Below are 22,879 nucleotides of genomic sequence, written 5' to 3' on the forward strand. Positions count from 1 at the left end.
CCATTTCATGCACCCTTCTGGAGCCTCACTGAGACCGTTGAAAACTAAATACTAGTTTTTTGAAAAGGAGATGTTCATCCCTACACAGCATGTCAATATCGATTCGGTCATTGCATTAGTGACGTCACAAATCACCATTGAACATGCCCAAATAAGTCAAAAATTGAGGTCTGAAATCCGGATTTTAGTGTGTGCCCGGAAACCTGTCGTTGTGAGCTTAATTATCGAGATACAGACATGCAGATGGTCTTAAACGTCAAAAGAGATATCAAAGTAAGAGAAAATAGAGAGAAAGGGAAAAGGAAGGGGAAAAATAGCACCTATTTAAAGGGACAATTCACTCAGGCTAATTCTTTTACATAACCAAGAAGAAAAATATGGCATAAATGTATTGTTCTACATTTCTTATGAAACATTTAACTCAATATATTGACAAATTCCGCGTTATTTTTACGTATTTTAATTGATACCGTTGTAACTACAAATCGTTGATCAATACGAATAAGCAGGTACGGTATGTACTCTGTACCCATTCCCGAGCCAAAGTCACGCACGTTAAACAAATGAACTACATAACCACTGAGGAGGTAATAAAATGATTCTTAGGCAAGACAATTCATCTAATAAGGTAAACCACTACTGTAAGAGCGATTTGAGCAGTTCTAGACAAAAGTTGCATTACTCTACGAGCAAGGGACAGGGTTCGGCATACAAGTTGTTCGACCACAATGTGTAATGGCGGACAGCGAGCGAGTTTGAGTTTAAACACACACATTTCACCACCATGGGCTTTTCGAGCATATCACAGTAAAACCGACTGATCTAATTTCCATTAGAACAGGTTTTTTCCCGATATATGTACAAATTTTAATGTTGTCTTAGACTGAATTGTCCCTTTAAAAAAAACACACAAAAAAACAAGTCCCACACGCAGGTTTCTGCCTCCCATGACCCGTGCGTGGTGACCTTTAGGGGACTTCCGGTGACTGTTTTTGCTTGTTTGTAGTGTGTACTGTTTGTTATCATCGTGAAAATGGCATCAAACCGAAATCTAGATGCAAACTGCTTTCATAGATGGCATTTGTAATAACCTACTATCAAAATTGAGCCAATTTCGAATCCTGCCGGCCGTCGAAAGGATATGCAGTTTTAGTCGCATATTTTGGACCTACTCTTTGACATTCTGATCCTCGAGTTAACTTTCTGGACCAGACAGACTTCAGAAAAGTGCTCCTATATTCCGAATGGCATCTTCTTACGAAGAATCCCTCGGACATATTCTACTTTATCCCTAGAAGTTTCTGTATTTTGTTTTTTGTTTTTTTATATTTTTTTTTCGTAAATGCGTTGTTAAAGTATTTCCATTTGTTGCCAAATGATTTTGGGCACAATTTTATAGTTGTTTGATTAGGTTTTATATCATATTAATTCGTAGTTTTTATTCATGCTATATCTCTTTGCAATATCTCTTGTCCATTAATAGTGCTATCTCACTGAAATATGCCGGCAGAGACACACCCCTTCGGTCATACTGACAACGGGCAAACCAGTAGTCTCACTTACTCCTTTTTATGCTAAAGTGTTCTTATACCGGAACGTAATGTCGACAAGCAGGGCTAGCTTGTTGGACCAAGCATGCGAATGAAAACCAACAACACGATATAAATTGAAAATTGCCGTTTATTATGATAAACGACGAGATATGACATAAACATGAAATGATTCTTTCAATCATTTTTATAAAGCACATAAGCAAATTTAAGATATGGTCCAAGGTGGGGATAAAAAGTGCCCCAACCATAGTTAACAAAGTACATGTTATACTTATTAAGTAAAACATGAAAGGAATCTTGACATATGCGTCATGGTCAAAAGCAAGATACAACTCACGAGAATGCAAACTCTAGATACAAAAACAATTATGTGGTCCATTTAAAGCTATACAACCTTTTAGTCACAGAAACGAGGAAGGTCATGGGGAGGAGGTTGGTGCTGATAAAATATTGAAAATATCAGAAAAACTGACCTTGATTTGTGTCCGTCTTGTGATAAATTCTTAATTAATTTACACTCCAAGTACGAGTAGTGTAAGGGAATAAAGTAGTTAGCGGAACGCTAGGTTCGTCCCAGGAAAACTAAATGGAACACGCTGCAGATCTTACACTTGAAGCCTCTACTTGACAGTGTGAACTGAATATGCATACCATATTTGTTTCACATTTATATGTCAAAATTTCTTTGGACTGTAGTCAGATATCATATTCTGTGGACAGTCAATATTAAACTTGCGATTTCTTATTGCTATATACAAGTGTAGTGTATATAACCTCAAACTTCACAAAACATAATTATGTACAAAAATGACATGGACATGCAGTATTGTAATATTTTTATGAGTTCTAAAACGTGAGGTGATATTTATTTACCGAAATATTGACTGGTATATATAGGAAGGTATGCCGTTAACGCTATGGAGATTCCATACATGTACTATAGAATATGTGTTAAGGCCGCGAATTATTAGTTTGTTGTACGGTGACCAAATAAAGCTGAGAATACTTTTTTGTTTGCAAACAAAGCTTTAAAAATCATTGTACAGCAGACGCATGTTACTGTACGATCCCGGTCGTCCTGTAAACATGTTCTCCTATCTCGTTTTTATTGACGAGATGACGAGGAGAGTAAAATATAATGCTATGTATATAAAGGATAAAAGAGCAGCATAGTGTATGTTGATTAGAATATAGTGATATAAAATTAATAAAATTGTCTCTCTATTCTGTGTAATGCACATGAAACTGATTGAAAAACAAGTAATAGGCCAAAAAATCGGTGGAAATGTCTGGATCAAGATGTCGTCTATCCCTTGTAAATGACGTCATGCTACGTCATATTTGACGTCATACAATTATGTCGACTGGAAATTTGGAAGATATTTATTTACGGTCATTTACGTTAATTCAGTCGTATATACGGAAATATCAAAATCAAGCAAATTGGAGTCTGGTTTTTTTAAGATCGGCCCAATCGGCCCTCTGGCACTCTGGAAACCCGAAAATCGGCCCAATCGGCCCTATGGCACTCTGGAAACCCGAAGATCGGCCAAATCGGCCCTACGGCACTATAAGGGTTAAATAAACAGACTAAATAAACGGATGAGGAAGACTCTTTCTCCAATTTTGTTGATGTTCGACCGTTTCAAGAACACTCCGTTGTATTAGTGTGTTTTCCACCATTAAGTACTCATCCGAAACATATAGTGCCATAAACACAATCGCTTACGTTCCAAAAGTCAACAATTTCCTTATTTGTGCGCCTTGATTACATAAACCACAAGCCGTAAAATTACCTAAAAACATGTGCATGTTTTTCAGTGATGGCTATGTCATTCATGGATATCTAAGTCTTGCGTGTAATATCTGATGTAAATAAGATCGCCCTGATATTTCAGCAGTCTAAACGATACAACATTAAATCTAACAGATGGGCCTTTTTTTCATCAATGTAAAACCTAACCTCTCTTATATTGCAAATGGTAATAGAATGAATGCGATTGTTTTAATATTAAGAAAAATAATGATAAGGGAATCATGTGTGCGTGTGTACTAAATGCATTTCAGATGGAGGCTCTAAGGTAAATTGTTGCACAAAGGTTACAATCTTGGTAACGCTGATATCATGTTCAACTTCAGCACTCTCTCTATTGTCTATGGTTTCGATGTTTCTATTTTCTACACGTGGTGATCAGGTGTCACCTGCCAAATTAAACACAATTTTGCTTTGAATTCTACAAGGAACAATTCCATCCACAAAGAAAATTCCAAAGAAACCACAACTACGTAAAACAAAGAACAATTATTTATAATGATGTCAAACTACTTACATCTGCAGAAACATCGTGGATCTGCTATCGACTATGTATGCATTATAAGTAAAATTTTATAATTAGAACTACCTGATTGCATGATTACAAAAGATCAATAAAGACAAAACCTCTATAAGGGTATAAACAGAGTCGTAACTGTGACATATAGGATACACATCTCCAATTAGATTGATCAATGATCGCTTCACATTTCCCATATCGTTTTAATAAAAAAAACGTTGTTTTGTGTTCCTTACTGAAACGTCAAGGACTATATTCACCCAATCACTGTATAACATCTATGTAGTAAGAGTTAGGAAAATTGTTAAGTATTGGGGTTATCTATATATGTCATTTCATTTTAAACGGCTTTTTGTTGCTATCAGTTATGCCTGAAGAAAAGACTGATATAAGGAAGACAACTCCTATATACAATGTCCACCAAACTTCTTGTCCATTGTGATTAAATATAACACAGCGTATAGTTCAGCATTTGCAGACAATTATGAGATGATTGTCTGCAAAGTTCTGGCATCTATATAGACCATAGATACCATAGGAAGATAGTTTAATGCTTATATTTACATTATCAACTCATTTTAGGATCTCTGCATTTAAATTGTTTTAGTCTAAACCAGGAAAACCGTTTATCAAAGACGATTTAATCCACAAGATGGAACAGCCATTTTGACGGTGATCAGTTAAGGTTACCACATCAACATTAGTGACGTCATCATGGTCATGTTTTGGGTGTCAGTTATACCGTCATATACTTCACTTTACTTTCGTTAGTTCGTATAGTAACAGTGACAAGTAAATGTATTGAAGAATTGAAGCTTAATCAGATTGATCGTCATATTCCTTCAAACGTAGGAAAGCTGGTTGGTACATATCCAAGTTGTTGTTTTAATGCACTGTATGTTATGTATGTTTTGCTATCGATACTTTTTGTATGGATACAAGAAAGCAATAAATAAATAAAAAAAAATTATGTCATAAACATTAGGAAGTGATCATTGTAATTAAATCATAATGTCTCAAAAATCTTTTTTCAAATGTTATTTTATTCCTTATAAAGTATATATTGATAAAAGTTGGATAAGTGATTTTTTTACGTCGAAAACACCAAAAATGGATTAGATGGGATGCCTTGCGATACCTTGGGAGTAAAATACGTCCGTATGTTGGTGTTAACGAATTACGCATTTTTCACCAATTCATGCAACAATCAATTTCCACACTAGTTTTTGTTTTATTTGATATTCCAAAGAGACACGACAAAATAAACTTATAAAGGCTTATTCTTGAAACAGGAACGTGCATTTACAAAATGACTGTCAAATACAGATTTTGTTAGTTTAGGCCCACTACCTTTGCGAAGCAAAAAATAAAAGTTTCTTAAAAACAATAATAATATACGAAATTATGTATTAATGACCTAATAGGATGGTATAACACCAACCAAATGCAAGATTCCCTGCGTAAACTATGTTAACAGTGAAGATTCATTTCACTGTTTTACCATCTGGCACAGTGATAAACCGACGCTCGGTAATTAGGACGACGGCGGGAAAACATAAAGCGACCCGCGTTATTCATTCATGTGCAAGGTGCTAACAAAAAAAGATTAGATAACATATTTTAAGGAAAGGAAGAACATAAAACAAAAAAGTAAAAAGAAAATGAATAGAAATAATATTAAATGAAATCTTTATGAATGTAAACGAAAGCATCAGCTTATTTGTTGACTACCAACAAATATGTTGAATTGAATCTACTGTATAGCCACTAATTAATAAATAAGTATGAACTTACAAATACAGTAAATAAGTAAAGACATTGAATATATAGCCACACTGTACAGCGAATGGTATATAGAATATTTAATTACTGAAAGGTCAAAGCAGTTAATAACTTCTGCGATTCTATAAAATAACCAATCTAGTTTTACATTTCCTTTCTAAAAATCAAAAGTCGTTTCGAAAAAAGGTAGTGGCCGTTTAGTCTTTTTATAAAGATAAAAAAACGTGAGTTATTTTGAAAGATACATCCTTGGTATGATGGTTGAAATCCTCAACAGTACCAAATACACTTGTTTATAACACAGTATAATGATATAATCTGAAGATGCTGACGATAAAATCGCGTGCTATTAAAATCAATTTCCCTGAAAGTGTCCTATTTGCACATAGCGTTCTGTAGGGCAATGGGAAAATGCAATATTTCTATTTCCCAACTATGCAGTTAAGGATGCACACCTCTGAGGTTTCAGTCCCGTTAAGTCTAGTTTCGACATAGACCAAAGAAATTGTGAAATTTTCAAATAACATTTTCTGTTGCAAGTTGTCAAAATTACATATCTATTCTGAGTAGATTTTTTCATACGGGATTTTTAAGAAATGGCCCATTTGGCAGCCATTTGAAAATGTGTCTTTTCGTTTTGAGGAGAGCCAGAGTTTTTTTTAAACTTTTTATTTAAATCATCACTTCGTCAGCATTTTTAGCTGTATCGAACTGGTTTTGCTGTAAATCTTTTCTAGGTTCGTGGTAATCAAACATTAAGCATCAATGTGTTAAATGATACAATTTTGTCACTTTATTTTTACGTTTAATGGTAATTTGAGCATTTCAATTTTTCACTATTAAATATCGAAAAATAAATATTTAAATTGGGTAAAAAAGTAAGCACACGGACACCCCATTTTTCTGACTGATTTAGAAAAAGCTTCCTTTTCCCTATTGGTATGCAAAATATTTGCAAAAGTTTAACACCCAAACTTTTTCTATAAAGGGTTAAATCTGGCAAAAGTAGCTGAAAATTGTTGATTTTGTAGTTCAAAATTATGGGGTAGGGCTAGCATATGTTGTTATACTGAGATATGAGATAAAAATGTTCCAAAATTCTATGAGAATTTGTTTTTCTTCTCAGGTCCTTAAGTTCCTTAAGTTATACTATATATTCATGGAATACCCAATAATTATATAACTGTATCTGCATCTTTGTTTCCATACATGCTTTAAAAGGTTTAAAATGATTTCCTTCCATATATATACACTTTTTTCTTCATTTTTTTCATCCGCAACCAAACGCATGCCAATGCACACAACTTTTCAATAAAAAATAAAATTGTGAATCAATTTATCTCACATGCGTTAAAGTTATACACCTTCGCCTATACCTTCACTACTGAATTATCAGTGTCATTCTTCAGCTTGATGTATCAGTATACATGTATAATGAATAATCATTGATTTGATAATTTTCTTTTGGTTGTCTTGTGAACCAATCGTATATGATTACTCAACGTGCCGTTGTGCCGAAACCTTTCACCGCACAATTCACAAACGTTGGGTTTGACTCCACTGTGTATCCGGTAATGTTCTTTCAATACTGCTTGTGAAAAAAACATCCGGCCACAGTCATCACATTTGAAAGACCTTTCACGTTTATGTAATCCCTTATGCAACTTGCGTTGTCCTTCGGACTTGAATGATTTGCCACAAATGTCACACGGGAACGGCCTCTCTCCGGTATGTATCCTTTCATGAATTTTCAACTTTCCGACATAGAAAAATCCTGCATTGCAAGTTGTACATTTGTGAGGTCTGTTGACAACTACACCCATGTGGTTGTTCAGATGTAACTGAAATTGCATACTTGACAGATACGTCACACCACAAAACTCACACAAAAATGGAGAGGTCTTGGCCTTGTCATGAATGCATATGTGGTGTTCTAGGTTTGTCTTGGTCATGTATGCTTTCTTACATTTCTGACATACCCACTTCGGCATTCGATGGATCCTCTGCTTGTGGTTTTCCAATTGTTCAGATGAATCAAAGCGGCTTCTACATTCATCGCATTTAATTCGATTTCTTGTTTTTGTATGGCTTTTCACATGTGCCAGAAGCTGATGTTTATCATAATAAGCTTTGTTGCACATGTGACACGAGTATTTGGCCTTCTCTGTGTGTGTTTTAACATGTAGTGAGAAACCTTTTTTGCTGGCGTACGTCTTCCTGCAACCATCATATGTACACGTATATGTCTTTTTCTGGACATGTATGTACTTGATGTGTCTAGATAAATCGCAATCCAAATAAAATTTCTCTCCGCAAACATCACACACAAAACGCTTCTCTCCTGCATGTTTTGCGACGTGCCTCTGGTGAGAAGTTTCAGTAAAAAACCCTTTTCCACAAAGTTCACAAACAAATGAGACTTTGCCCATGTGTATAGCCCTGTGTTTTTTCAAACTTCGGAAATCACATAACGTTTTGTCACAAAATTCGCATTTCAACGCAGGATTATCAGCATGTGTTTTCTTGTGTTTTCTTAAATCAACTACCATCTTATTGCAAACAGGACATTTCTTTTTTGGACCGTGAGCCGTGCGCTGATGTCCCCGGAGTATTTTAAAGGATACAAAGCTTTTGCCACAGTTATTACATTTATGATCCAGTTCACCTCGGTGTCCTTTCATGTGGTCCCTCAAACTCACCGTCGATTTAAATGTTCTTCTGCAAACGTCGCAGTCATATGTCATACCATCGTGGGTTTTTTCATGTTTATAAAGTCGATACTTTTCATAAAATCCTTTTCCACAGGTAGCACACTTAAATGACCTTTCCCTTTTTGTATGTAACAATAAATGTCTTTCTAATGTATCTTTCCGAGAACATGTAACACCACAGACGTTACACGAACCCTTAAAATGTCCTTTTTTTCCGTCTAATATAGTTGTATGTTGCGAGTAAAGATGTCCCCTTAAATATTCAGTAGATGATAGAATGTCACCACATATATCACACTGGAAGCTGTTCTTCTCACCACCATTTACAACTGTTTCATCGTCTTCCTCATTAGTGTCAGAAATAAAAGATTTGGGTTCTTCAGATCCGCTGATCATTTGGTTATCTAAGACATCCGTCATATCTTCTTTTTGTGATATGTTCAAATTCTTAGTTTCAGATACAACGTGATGACTTGTACTGATCTCCGCATTGGTTTTAGTTTCATCCATGTCCACGTTACCTAAGTCCATGCCTTTCTGAAGACAACACGATCTCTGCTCTTGGCTCGATCTTTCATCTTTTGAATCATCTGAAGCAACATTTTGTTGAATCTGGACACCGTTACATCTCAATTCTGTATCAACTCCCACAGTCATGTCGTCCATCTCATCACAGGTATTGTTTACAGGAGACCCTTTTCCAGGGCTTGATTTTATTTTGTTTTCTTCCTTACAAGTCTTACACTTGCCATTGTATAAACTAGTCGACTTGAAAGGCTTTTTGCAAATAACACAGTGGCAAACCACAGCTTTATGTGTATGTTTATGCTTCCCAAGACTTTCCTTTGTGAAAAATCCTTTCCCACATTTCGAACATTTGAATGACCTTTCCCTTCTTGTATGGGTTAATACATGTCTTTGTAATGAATCTTTTCTGGAAAATGTTAAATCGCAGACATTACACGAACCTTTAAAATGTCTCTTTCTTCCGTCTGATATAGTTGTATGTTGTGAGTAAATATGCCCCTTTAAATATTCAGAAGAAGACATAATAACACCACATATATCACATTGGAAACCATTTACACCTGTTGAGTCGTATTCTTCAACTTCATTGGTGTCAGAAACAGAAGATGTGGGTTCTTCAGGTCTGCTGATGATTTGGTTATCAAAACATTCCGTCACGTTTTCTGTATGGGATATCTTTACATCTCCAGTTTTGGACACATCGTGCTGAGATGAATTAATCTTCAAATTCTTTTTACTGTCATCACTATTCTCACTACTTAAACCAACGTCTTTCCCTGGAAAACATATTGGCTCTAGACTCGATCTTTCACCCTTTGTATCATCTGTGACAACCGTTTTTATTTTGTTTTCCATGTTACAACTCCCTGAAACGTCAGTATCATCGTCAACATTCTTGTCATCTAGCTCCATATCCATGTCATCTAGCTCCATATCCATGTCATCTAGCTCGATATCCATGTCATCTAGCTCCACATTCATGTTACCTAGCTCATCATATCGATCATACGCCTGGTCTGTAAGTGTTTTTTCTCCAGGATTTGATTTTATTTTGTGACTCATCCTACAGTTAAAACGCTTGTGATAATGTAAATTTCTTCTCGACTTGAAAGATTGTCTGCAAATATCACAATTGTTTTTCACATCTTTGTGAATATTTTCATGTTTACCAAGATCATCTTTTGTGAAATATCCCTTTCCACATTCCGGACACTTAAATGACCTTTCCCTTTTTGTATGCGTCAATAAATGTCTTTCTAATGAATCTTTCCGTGAAAAGGTTACACCACAGATGTTACATGAACCCTTAAAATGTCTATTTCTTCCGTCTGATATACTTGTATGTTGTGAGTAAAGATGTCCTCTTAAATATTCAGTAGATGATAGAATATCACCACATATATCACATTTGCATCTGTTCTTCTCACCACAGAAACCATTTACACCTGTTTCATCTTCTTCTTTAACTTTGTTTTCAGTCAAGCTGTAACCCTCAGCTTTGTGAACCTTTCCATGTCTCACAAGTTCATCCTTCCTGAAAAATCCTTTCCCACACGTAGTACACTTGAATGACCTCTCTCTGTTTGTATGTGTCAATAAGTGTTTTTCTAATGAAGCTTTCTGACGACAATTCATACCGCAAACGTTACACAAACCCTTAAAATATCCCTTTCTTGCATCTGTTACCGTAGCGTGTTGAGTGTAAATATGTCCCCTTAAATGTTCAGATGAGGATAGAATACCACTACATATATCACATTTGAAACCTGTCTTGTCGTCTTTGGAAACATCTCCAAGGCTTTCAACATCATGGGCAATTGTAACAAGGTCCCAGCCGGTTACTTCTTTTGTCTTTTCAGGTGATGGTTTTGGTCCCAATGTCTTTTCAAGTGTTTGATTTAGTCCATCATTACTGAACTGCTGATGGTTATCTTTCTTCAAGGATTTCTCACCTCCAGGTGTCTCCAGGACTGCAACACTAGATTTACCATTACACTCATTACTCTTCTGATCATTTTTCTGAACACTGCAGGGTATACTTTTTTCAACATTTTCACTTCTAAACGTTTTCTTGGAATTTACTTCTTTGCCAGCTTTTTGATTGCACACATGACGTTTGACAGATTTCTTATAGCAAAATCGTTTGCCACATATATCACAGCTATATTCAAACAATTTATTGTGTGTTCTTTTGTGCCTTTCTTTATCATATCTGTTATAAAACCCCTTGCCACATATGTCACACTTGAAGGACTTTTTCCTCTCCTTGTAGATATGGGTAGACAAATGACTCCTAAAATTACTTCTCAGAGAACATGTTTTCCCACAAATATTACATTTAAACCATTGAGCAAACGGTCCACTACATTTTGTTCCATGTTTTGTGAAAATATGGTTTTCATACTCAATGTATGAATTCCATCCATTGCCACAGATTCCACATTTATACCGGACTTCCAGGACCAGGAGCTGGTTTTGGTTATTCATGGTAACTCCTTTATCCTCTTCTAAATCGTCACTTTCATTAGTTTCTCTGCAGCTGTATTTGTCCATAGGAGGATTTCCCCCTGTTTTTAAATTCTGTTCACATTCTGTTAAGCCATTGATGTGACCTGGCCCAGAAAACCCTTTACCAGCTACATTTCTTTGACTTGATTTCTGTATGTAGTTTGTCAAACTAAATTCTGTCACGGAACTATCGATCCCATTAGACATTTTTGATGTAGAACTGCTGATGAATACCCCAGACATCCTAGATCTGCCTGTCCTGTCATCGGCCTTTAACTCAACCTTATCTTTGGAGTATTCCGTCTTTGTGCTGGTTCTGTTATGGCTCAAAACACAAAAGTCAAGATCCTGACATCCTGAAAAAAAATCATGGTTGATTACTTCAAATATGAATGACTTTTCAATTAACTTATGCATTACATCTTTGGTATCAGCAATTGTTTACGGTAATTAATCCGTGTAACATTCCCTCGACACGCACGTGAAACGAAAACGAAAAACCAAACGCAAACGAACGAAAACGCAAACGGAAAAAGAAGAACGAAAAATCCGTTTCTCTTAACAAAAAAACGCAAACGAAAAACGAAAGCTATCGAAGATGAAACGCAAACGAAAAACGCAAATGAAAAACGAAAAACGAAAGGTAAAAATCGCCGAGACCGGAAATTAAACATGATCATAGTAATCGATCTGCACAACGGTTGTATAGTGGTCTGGATTAGTCTAAATATAGTTACAGCTAGTATATATTGATACTTGTTCACCTCAGCAAGCAATGTCACGGCCCAGGGCACAATTAAAAAAGCTTTGGTCACGGGTGTACTAAACAAAGGTCACATGTATATACAATTTCATAAATGTACGTCCTTGCTGTACCGGCTTGCAAAAATAATAAAATTGTAAGTGTAATAACATGAACAACACTGAAAACGATCGGCATTCAACAATAGGCATTTTATCAGTATCTTATAATATAAAAAAACACACTTGAAAATTATATAACTATAATATATACAAATATTTTAAAAAAAACATACATATATATAATTTGACATTGACAATCATTTTAATATGTTTCTTTCGAATAAAATTGTTGTATACGTATGGCACGTGGTATATACACAACGAAAATCACTAGTCTTTCGTAAAGTTCTTTCGTAATTACTGTATCCCGATAACGGATATAAAGTTCACCATACGGTTTACATACATCGACGGTAATTTTAAGAAGAGGTCTTCAAATATTTGAACAAATTATATACTTAAAGTTTCAAATGTTTTGGAATATACAGTGAAATAGGTCTAGTGCTACACCGGCAGTTGACTCCATTTTTAGTTTTTGCTTGCGCATGCGCAACTAACAATTCCCAATCAAAACGAAAAGAAGTACATCCGGTTGACGAAACGCAAATGCACGCAAACGCAAAGGAACGAAAACAAATTCAAATAAAAGCTCAAACACAAACTAACACAAACGAACGCGAGCGAACGAAAACGAATCCAGAAGCGCAAACGCAAACGAAAAATGATAAACGAAAGGAAATGCAAACGAAACTAAACGAAAGGAACGCAAACGAAACCCAAACGCATTTGAGGGAATGTTACACGCATTAAGTACTGTAAGCTTATTTGGGGTAAATATTTGTTGTGATATGCAAAGTGATCATAAAATTTAACAAGGAGTCCAAAGGCCCTTAACAGTCAATCTGACAATCATTTGATATGTTTTAAAACACTCTTATCTTGATAAAAGCATAGTAATGATTTATAGACAAATGGAGATAACTATCAGGTTGTTGACTAAATATAATTTTTCAAATACATGTAGGTTTGATATCTGAATAATTTAGGCCTATATAACTTGTGAAGTTATTTTAAAGTTTGCACCAATTTGACTTCTGTGACCTTGAATGTAAATGTAGCTCAAAATCAGGTCTCTATAGGCCTCTTAGCTATTGTCAAGAAGTTGTTTAAAAATTATTTTAGCCTATTTGTCCCCTATGACTTTGAATGAAGGTCAAGGTCATCCATTTGAACAAACTTGATAGCACTTCATCCCAGCATGCTACAGGGCAAATATCAGTACCCTGTGCCTTCTGGAAGAAGTTGCTAGTATGAAAATTTTTCAGACAGCGAACGACGACTGACAGACACACAATGACTACATAACAATATGTTATTGTTTTGTTGCACACTGTTGATAATTTTGCTATCAGTTCACTCATTATTAATTTCAGTTACCTTTCTCATTCTTGGTAGCCACCTGTAAATCCTCCACTTCTTTGGATAGTCGTCTTTCATACTCCTGATTGTTTGGTTTTTTATGAGCTTTCAGATGTCTTATCAAAAGACTAATGTTTTGAAACTTTGCATTACAGGAAAAACATGTGTGCTCGCAGTTAACACAGCACTTCTTGATTTTTTTCATAACCTGTGGTTGGTTATTCACTTTATCTATTTGTATGTCTTCAAGTTTTCCACTAAATTTCTCCTCTAATGAGTCACTTTCTTCTTTGTCTTCTTTCCTTCCATCCTTTCTTTCTTTCTCATATCCTAAAATAAAAGTTAAAATATTATGATTTACTGTTAATGTGGAAATTTATGAAAGGGGAAATTTACACTTCTAATTAAGTGAAAGAATAGCTACAAGTGTAGCTACAGAAAACAGGAATCAAAACAAATTGTGATGTTCTTAAACAACCGTAATTAGTTTAGTTTAAACATATTTTATTGTATCAAATATGTACAAAAGGATTGGGCACAAGTTTTCCAACTTATATTAAGCCCTTTCCATACAATATTAGGTAACACATACAAAATTATACGAGATGACATTAACAATAAAATAGTATTTTTTGTGGAAGTGTGGATAAGGGAAGGGTAAAGATAGGATGCAAGAAGGTGCAGGTATATGAAAAGAATGTGACAGAGGCCTTCATTTATATTATCATAAATTATAGTAAAGACATTTTCACTAAATAAGAAGCATTGTTTAAGACTGCGTGAATGATCTTTCTCGACTCAGATGGCACATGTACACAATGTTCATCATATCTCCTTCTATGGTTTTCCTTCACTTTGTTCATTCCTTTCCTTCTGATTCCAACCGTAGTTATTAATTGAATGTTAGACCAACAAGAAAGTGAGGGTCACCTAGATTTTATATCCTGTATTTGAAGAGAAACTGTAAAGCCTGATAATGAAATACTGATTATAACACTGCACTACAAATGCATCCAACATTCTACAATAAGGCTTCCCTAAATTCAAGTACCATGGTTAGTGTGAATCAATTTTTACCTTCAGTATATTTTCTGTTATGAAGTATGTAAGTTAACGGTGATTTGCTGGATGATACTTCAGGAGAACTCTGTTCATCTTCTATTCCATTCCACTCCATTTTGATGCCAGCTGCCTGTATACAATCTGTAGGTCCAGACTGCGGATCACTTAACTGAACGTCAAGGATATCATCCATGTTGGTGATCCCTATAGAGCTGTCTATGTGTTCATCATAATAATATACAACAGGTTGTCAAGATGAAATACTTCAGAAGTCTTCTCCTTAAAAGGTCCTCATCTTCATTTCCCTCCATATACACTCAGTGTTGTCTTTTATTCTATTGAAATAACCTGAGAAACAAAAAGGAATATGTAACGACCATGTTTTTGATATGTACCATTTTAAAAGATAACCAAGTCCTTATTAGATTCACTTGATGTCAATCCCATATGGTCACATAATAGATGGACTACTGTACTACCAACCATCCAGATATATCACTTACTAATAGAATTGTCATAGCATAGGTTCTAAGGATCTCTGTAACTGGAGATCCATCTGGATACAGCTACACAATGTGGGAAATGAACGTGATAAAGCATAAGTCACACCCTTATGACACCTCCATTTTTGATGACTCACTTGGTCAACTGTCCATTGGCTAAATATTGACAAAACACAGGAGCTTTCCTCTTGTAATGAGTACATAATGTATTTAATTCCATGCATGTCATTCAGTGTCCAGTATGTTTTTAAAAGTAATCTCATTGAAAGTTCTCAGACTGAAAGCAATAGAATTGGATTCCACTTTCATAGATCAATATTTTTCAACTTTTGAGGAACAACATCCACTTTCCCCAAGGAAGTTATACTATAATACATGTATTCACTATAGGAGGAATTTCCATATCACTGATCTTTTTTTTATGACTCAAATTGATTTCCCCCAAAACTTTCTATATTTCCCCTTTTAGCTTAAAATCACTTTAAATTTGCCAACATAATCTAACTGTATTTATTGAATCAAGCTATCACTTTCAAAACTTATCCCTATTATTCCCTGAATACTTAAAGATACTCCATTGCCGACAGAGCATAAACGATACCCATCAAGTGAACAATAACTTATGTATAATCATGTTTATATGTGTTTACAATTACAGAAAAATGTATGAAATAATATATTTGGCTTTTGGTGCTTGTACAATCAGTACTTAATTCCATATATGGAATAGTACCATGGATTTTTTCAGGGCACAATTACAAGTAATTATTTTCTAAGATGCCACTAGTGCTGCTGATGCATGGTACTTTTTCTGAATCAAAAACAGGAGCAGACAAATTATATAGGCCTAGTTGATTTCTTCAGTTACCATTACCACTATTGATAAGTTGGCTCATTTTACTTCAAAATGAATATATAAAAATGTGTCTGCTCCTGTTTTTGATAAGAGAAAAAATACCATTCGTCAGAGGTGGAGCATTTAAAGCTTTAAAGTTGTATTTCTTGTAATTTTCACCATCACAAACTCTCATAAAACATACAATGTGTAAATATTGATGCTTATATATGATGATTCAGATCTATGAAAGCACCAATATACTATTGAACAAGGACATAGTCATTCAGATCCCCCGCCAATGGAGATATCAAAGCTGAAGTAAGTTTGATTTTGGAGACTTATGTGTATGAAAAAACAAGAGATCCCAGAGGGATCTTGGCGCCCACCAAAGAATGATCTACATCTGACAAAGGAAAGATGGATCTTTTCTCTACTTTTTAAACTTTTTCAAACATACTACATATAAAATTTGAGACAGATCGCTTCAGTGCCTTTTGAGAAATAGCGGTAACAAACTTCAACTATCAAAATCCAAGATGACTCCTTGGCGGCCATCTTGTTGATCAATCGGTCCCAAATCACAATATGCACAACTAGGGCCCTAGGGGAACCTACCTGTGAAATTTGAGAAAGATCCATTCAATACTTTCTGAGAAATAGCGATAATAAGCTTTGAATATAAAAATCCAAGATGGCTGCCTGGCAGCAATTTTGTTGACCGATCGGTCCCAAATCACAATATGCACAACTAGGGCCCTAGGAGAACCTACATATGAATTTTGAGACAGATCCCTTCAGTACTTTCTGAGAAATAGCAATAACAAACTTTGAATAACAAAATCCAAGATGGCTGCCTGGCGGCCATCTTGTTAACCGATCGGTCCCAAAATGCAATATGCACAACTAGGTCCCTAGGGGAACCTACATATGAATTTTGAGACAGATCCCTTCAGTACTATCTGAGAAATAGCCATAACAAACTTTAACTATCGAAATCCAAGATGGCGGCCTGGCGGCCATCTTGTTCACCGATTGGTCCAAAAATGCAATATGCACAACAAGGGCCCTAGGGGAACCTACATATTAAATTTGAGAAAGATACCCTCAGGACTTTTTGAATGGGGATACCTTAACCTTCATGGGACTGATGATGGTGGGCTTTGGTGGGCTAAAAAACAGAAGTTGAGCTAAAGAAAGGGATATCAAGTATAATTCAAGTAGAGCGGGGCTGCAATTGTTGAATCAGGTATACAGCCTTGACATTTATATTAAGACTATATACACAAAGATGGGTGGAGTTTTTCAAAGTAACATTTACCATTTACCATGATATTTTCAGCAATGTGTCCATGGTAACGGAAAAATTGCAAAAAATGAAAACCTAAAAATAGCAAAAGGTACTACTAGACCATAAAAAGAATGTGTCTATGAAGTTTCGTGGAAATATCTCTGCTGGTTTTAGAGTTATGCTCCGGAAATGAACCTGCTACAAAAATATGATATTTTCAGCAATGTTTCTATGGTTACAGAAAAAAGCACAAAAAGTGAAAACCTAAAAATAGCAAAAGGCACTACTAGACCATAAGAACAATGTGTCTATGAAGTTTCATGGAAACATCTCTGCTGGTTTTAGAGTTGTGCTCCGGAAACGATTCTTACACAAAAATCTGCCATTTTCACGATGTTTCTATGGTTACGCAAAAAGTGAAATCCTTAAAATAGAAAAAGGCACTACTAGACCATTAGACCAATGTGTCTATGAAGTTTCGTGGAAATATCTCTTCTGGTTTTAGAGTTATGCTCCGGAAACAAACCTGGTACAAAAATATGATATTTTCAGCAATGTTTCCATGGTTACGGAAAAAATGCAAAAATTGAAAACCTAAAAATAGCAAAAGGCACTACTAGACCATAAGACCAATGTGTGTATGAAGTTTCGTGGAAATATCTCTACTGGTTTTAGAGTTATGCTCCGGAAACCATTCGTACGGACGAACGGAACCCATTTGTATATCCCCCGCCAACTTCGTTGGGCGGGGGATAAATATCTGTTTCATGTTACATGAAACATCATAGTTTTGAAAGAACCGCCACAGTCAAGGCCATGTTTCAAACTTTTGGGTAATATCTGAAAACAGGGTTGCATCATGTGACCAACATCGGTGATACCCTTATAAATCGGAACCTCCCGAGCCATATCATGTGGTCAGTATCGGCAATACCCGTACAGGTCGGAATAGATCGGAACTGTTCGGAAACTTTCGAGCTATTTTAAATGTGTACACATTAAAAATCAATATTTTAATTTAATTGTTTAATAACTTTTGTCAATTCAAACTTTACAAAAGACAGCATAAACTTTGAGAGGCACAGAAAGATATGTAGAACACTTTAAATACTTTTTCTATTCCAACATTCTGTATCGCTCACCTGGTTTGTAATGCCAAGTAATGTTCTGTAAACAGACTCATTGTTTCTTTTCTGAAGGAATTTTAATATTTACCTCTAATTCCCCTATTGGGACCCGCCCCTCCTGCCCCCAGCTGGTCAGAGGAAAAATTTTATACAAGCTCTGTTCCCCTTCTCCCAAGGATGTTTGTGGCCATATTTGGTTACAATCCATGCAGAACTCTAGGATAAGTAGCGATTTATAGAATTACCTCTATTTCCCCAATTGGGCCCCGCCCCTCCTGCCCCCGGGGGGTCAGAGCCAAAATTTATACAAGTTCTGTTCCCCTTCCACCAAGGATCTTATTGGCCAAATTTGGTTACAATCCATGCAGAACTCTAGGACAAGTAGCGATTTATAGGATTTACCTCTATTTCCCCTGTTGGGCCCTGCCCCTCCTACCCCCGGGGGGTCAGAGCCAAAAAGTTATACAAGTTCTGTTCCCCCTCCCCAAAGAATGTTTGTGGCCAAATTTGGTTACAATCCATTTCACATTTTGATATAGCAATGCGCTCTGGCCCTAAATTAAACCAGCCATCTGTCTGTCATAATGTCTAAGTCTGGTGTCAAGGGCAGAGTATCTCGGGCTAAAAGCATATGTATATAAATACTCCTAAATATATATACTATCTGAAAACATTAAAGTGGGTTTTTGAACACATAACTGATGCTAATTATACTATATTATCTGAAACATTAAAGTGGGTTTTTGAACACATTACTGATGCTAATCATACTGTATAGTATAGAACGTCAAAGTCCTGATTTGAGAGCCAGACCATTTTCGTTTATTCGGAACAACCGGTTCGACCGTTGGTTAAAGTCATTATTTCAAGTGCAAAACTTGACATGCAATTTTTTATACAGGCCTGTGAGGGCTTTGTCAAGGCTCGATCGTCTAATCAGGCTTAGACACTAACTTTATTTGCTTAGGAGACCTCCGGGCTCCTTTGATGATAAAAGTGGGGGCCCTGGATTTTGATCAAATTAAATATTGATATTTTTAATTCTTCTAGAATAATAATATATTGATGAATGAAGTAATTTCTTCCTTTTCGTAGATGTTATGGTTATGTATAACTTTTGAATGATTTATGAACAATAAACCATTTAAAATAATGTCATTTGTCTAAGTTGTTTAATTATGTAGTGTTCATTTTAGAAATGATCAAATACAGAAAATAAATAGCAAACAAGACCCGGGCTAAATCAAAGGTCATTTGGGTCAAAAGTCAGTGTCAAATCTCAAGATTTTGGCTCTATAGATATACAGATATCCCTATGTGTAATAAACAAAAATGTTGTTGTATAATACACATATTGCACATATATAAAAACATCCATATATCTATAGAGGCAATAGCCTGTGGTGCCTGTAGTTTAATTGCATTATTCATTATTGACTATTTTTAAGTTGCAAAGTTTTGATTGAATTAGAAAGGAATAGACTGACAATAACTTCTGTGACACGGTTGGGGAATTAGCTGAACTCTTTTAGCTTCACCGTGACATGCCGTGTACCTTTTAAATATAAAGAGAAGTCTTGAATCAAGTCCAAAGTTTATTGCTGTCGTCAAAACAGTGCGTTACATATGTTTACATTTAACAAACAGATGATCTTACATCGAATAATAAAAACACTTCAGAGTAATCAAGCCAATGAAATCGGTCCTTCTAGTCCTTCTGGAAGGACCTTTGCCTCTTCGTTTTTTCATATATTTGATTACTTTGTTGTATTTCCTGAGAGGTTTTTGTTTTTTTCGCTGGTGGAGGAGTTCCCAACCATCTACTCAAAAACGACATCTTGGAATGTAATCGAAGTCTTTCCGACGCTTATGATAGATAGGAAGGGATTGGATTGTATTTATAACAAGCGTTTCGGTGATGCCGCTAACATCAAAGATTCACATACTTTATTCGTTCGTTACACGTTTGCGAGAGTGCGACTGAATTATTAGTGCTCGTAGTTAGATCGGTAGACACTCGACATAATGCAAATTCAGTGGATTACCTGTTCATATTATTATTTTTCTTGTAAAATAGTCAGGGTCCGGCCGGGCCACAAACTGCAGACAATCAGGGGGCCCGTAGCAAATTTAAGGGGCCTCGGGCCCCCGGTCTTACGTTAGTGTCGACGGCTGCTAAATACTATAAAATCACCAGGTCCGTCTTTAATCAATAAACAAACAACTAGTCTAGGTCCAACCAGTCAAACCGTATAATCGAAAACGGCCCAAGTGTCAACTACATGTTCACGTATGGGAGAATAGCTATAGCCTTCTTTGTCTTGTAAACTTTTTTTTTAAAAGAATAACGTTGTTGTCTTTTGTTATTTGACAGTACAGGACCGAAGCATAGGTATTAAACTCGTCTGACAATATATGTCACCAGCGTTCTTGGGTGAAGTCCACCCCTGAACTTGGTGATACTTCACCCAGGGTGAGAGGCCCCTGGTGAAGGTGTGGTGAAGTCAGAGGTAGACTTCACCCTATCCAATGGTTCACTTGTATTATTATCGTACCAGTATAAATATTGTCAGACGAGTTTAATACCTATGGACCTACTCCAACAATGTAAGAGGTATAGCACGACGAAACATTACGTCGTGTCTAACAGTCAGCAAAGTAACGTCCGATAAAAAAAAAACGGCTTACCAGTCAACTCTATGTTATGGGAGTACTATGGACCGAACAGGTAAAACCGTAGGTGGGCCCTGTGGGTGGGCAGAAACCCCGATACTGTACCAACGAACTGCATGGGTCCAGAATATAACTTAAGATTACACGTATTTTGCAGTCATTCGCGGCAGCTAACATTCAATATGCGATTAAAACACCAAATACACAATTCCAATTAGGCTTAATAGATTGAGTGCTTTTACCTATTCAATGTGTTCGTTTCCGTTTCTGGCTTTTCGGGAACAAATAATGCGAGTCTGGATCTCTTAAACGCTTTGAAGCGGTGCAGAATTAAAGTACGCCAATCCCGGACCCGGACCAAATTACATACATTTGAAATATTTACTGTACATTGTACTTCAGTACATCCTTGATTCAATTACAACTGCAGTTTTCTAATTTTGTAACTTACGCTGTCATTGTAATTATCCGAAATATGCATAAATTAACCTAATTGGATTGTTTGTCATTGCCTGTTACTTTTTTACATAGTTTTTTAGTCATAGGCCTATTTACCAACCAGAATATTGGTATGTTGGCACTTCAGATACATCTTACATATTTTTGTTCAGTGGTTTATAGATGAAAAGCTTTGCAAAAAATGCCTGGCATTTAGGATGGTTGTCATATTTGATAGTGACTGTAGCTGCAATTATACACAATTTTCATATTTATATTGTATCAAGAATGTATGTATAAGACATACAATTCAAGAATTACCAACATTAATCTCTAATCAATAAGTTTGAAAATAATTTGATGAATTTGGTGGTCAAAAAGAACACAAATCATACACTGAACATACTGCAGTATTCCTTTACAGAGGACTTCGTTTCAAGACCCTTCTTATATACGAAGGGATTAATTTTTGAATTTTCAAAATTCTATTAAATCTAGGAGCTGAGATTTTTAAACCATGTAATACACTTTGAATGGTCTTATGCGATATGTTTCTTCAAAATTGCTTAGTGGTTCTGGATAAGTTGAAATTGTAAATTAATTGTTCACAGAATCAGATTGATGATAAATGATAATCAATCTAATTAAGAAGACACTTGTTATTCCACTCCACTATGATGTTCTACGACAGTCAGCGATTTAAGCACTAGTCCGATGCCTACAACTAGTAATTTTATGGGCGGACTAGTGCTAATTGTAATGAACTAGTGCGATTAGACTAGTGGCTTCCCACCCAATTAAAATTGCTATAAAATACTATATCTGATTTGCAGTGACTATTCAGTCCGGATGCATCATTTTGTTAGAATTTGTGTTCACGAATGCATACAGACTGTACTTTGAGTCAAAAATTGTAAACTGATGATGACCAAAGATCTGAAGCAAAACGGCTGTATATTTATTTAGAACTAGTGTTTAAATAGCCTGACTAGTAAAATTTTGGGGTTTACTAGTCCACTAAAGGACTAACAGTAAAAAAAGTTAACGTCACAGACTGCTACGATATACACTCCAATACAAGATCTAATAATTCCCCATTCAGGGTCACCTCAGTATGACCCCTATGTTTAGCTAATCAGTGTCGCCTATGAAATCTTCAGTGTGATTTAATCTCAAGGAAGTGTAAACAGCTACTACATAATACATCCCGAGATGTTCCGATTCTAGGCCAGAGGTCATCCTGAGACATATCCCGTCAGTACTTTCTGAGAAATAGCGATAGCAAGAATTGTTAACAGACGGACTGGCGGAC

General features: G+C 35.8%; 1 protein-coding gene across 1 annotated transcript; it reads right to left on the reverse strand.

Moving 5' to 3' along the window:
- Positions 1 to 1,662: 1,662 nt before the first annotated feature.
- LOC138315850 (zinc finger protein 850-like) lies at positions 1,663 to 22,839 on the reverse strand. Its single transcript, XM_069257151.1, has 4 exons — positions 21,372 to 22,839; positions 14,716 to 15,048; positions 13,657 to 13,968; positions 1,663 to 11,771 (listed from the first exon to the last, which is right to left on the reverse strand). The coding sequence occupies exons 2-4, from the start codon at positions 14,891 to 14,893 to the stop codon at positions 7,111 to 7,113; spliced, it is 5,151 nt and encodes a 1,716-aa protein (XP_069113252.1). The 5' UTR covers positions 14,894 to 15,048; positions 21,372 to 22,839; the 3' UTR covers positions 1,663 to 7,110.
- Between the last annotated feature and the right edge of the window lie 40 nt (positions 22,840 to 22,879).

Source organism: Argopecten irradians, chromosome 2 (genome assembly GCF_041381155.1).
Source record: "Argopecten irradians isolate NY chromosome 2, Ai_NY, whole genome shotgun sequence".
Taxonomy (NCBI): domain Eukaryota; kingdom Metazoa; phylum Mollusca; class Bivalvia; order Pectinida; family Pectinidae; genus Argopecten; species Argopecten irradians.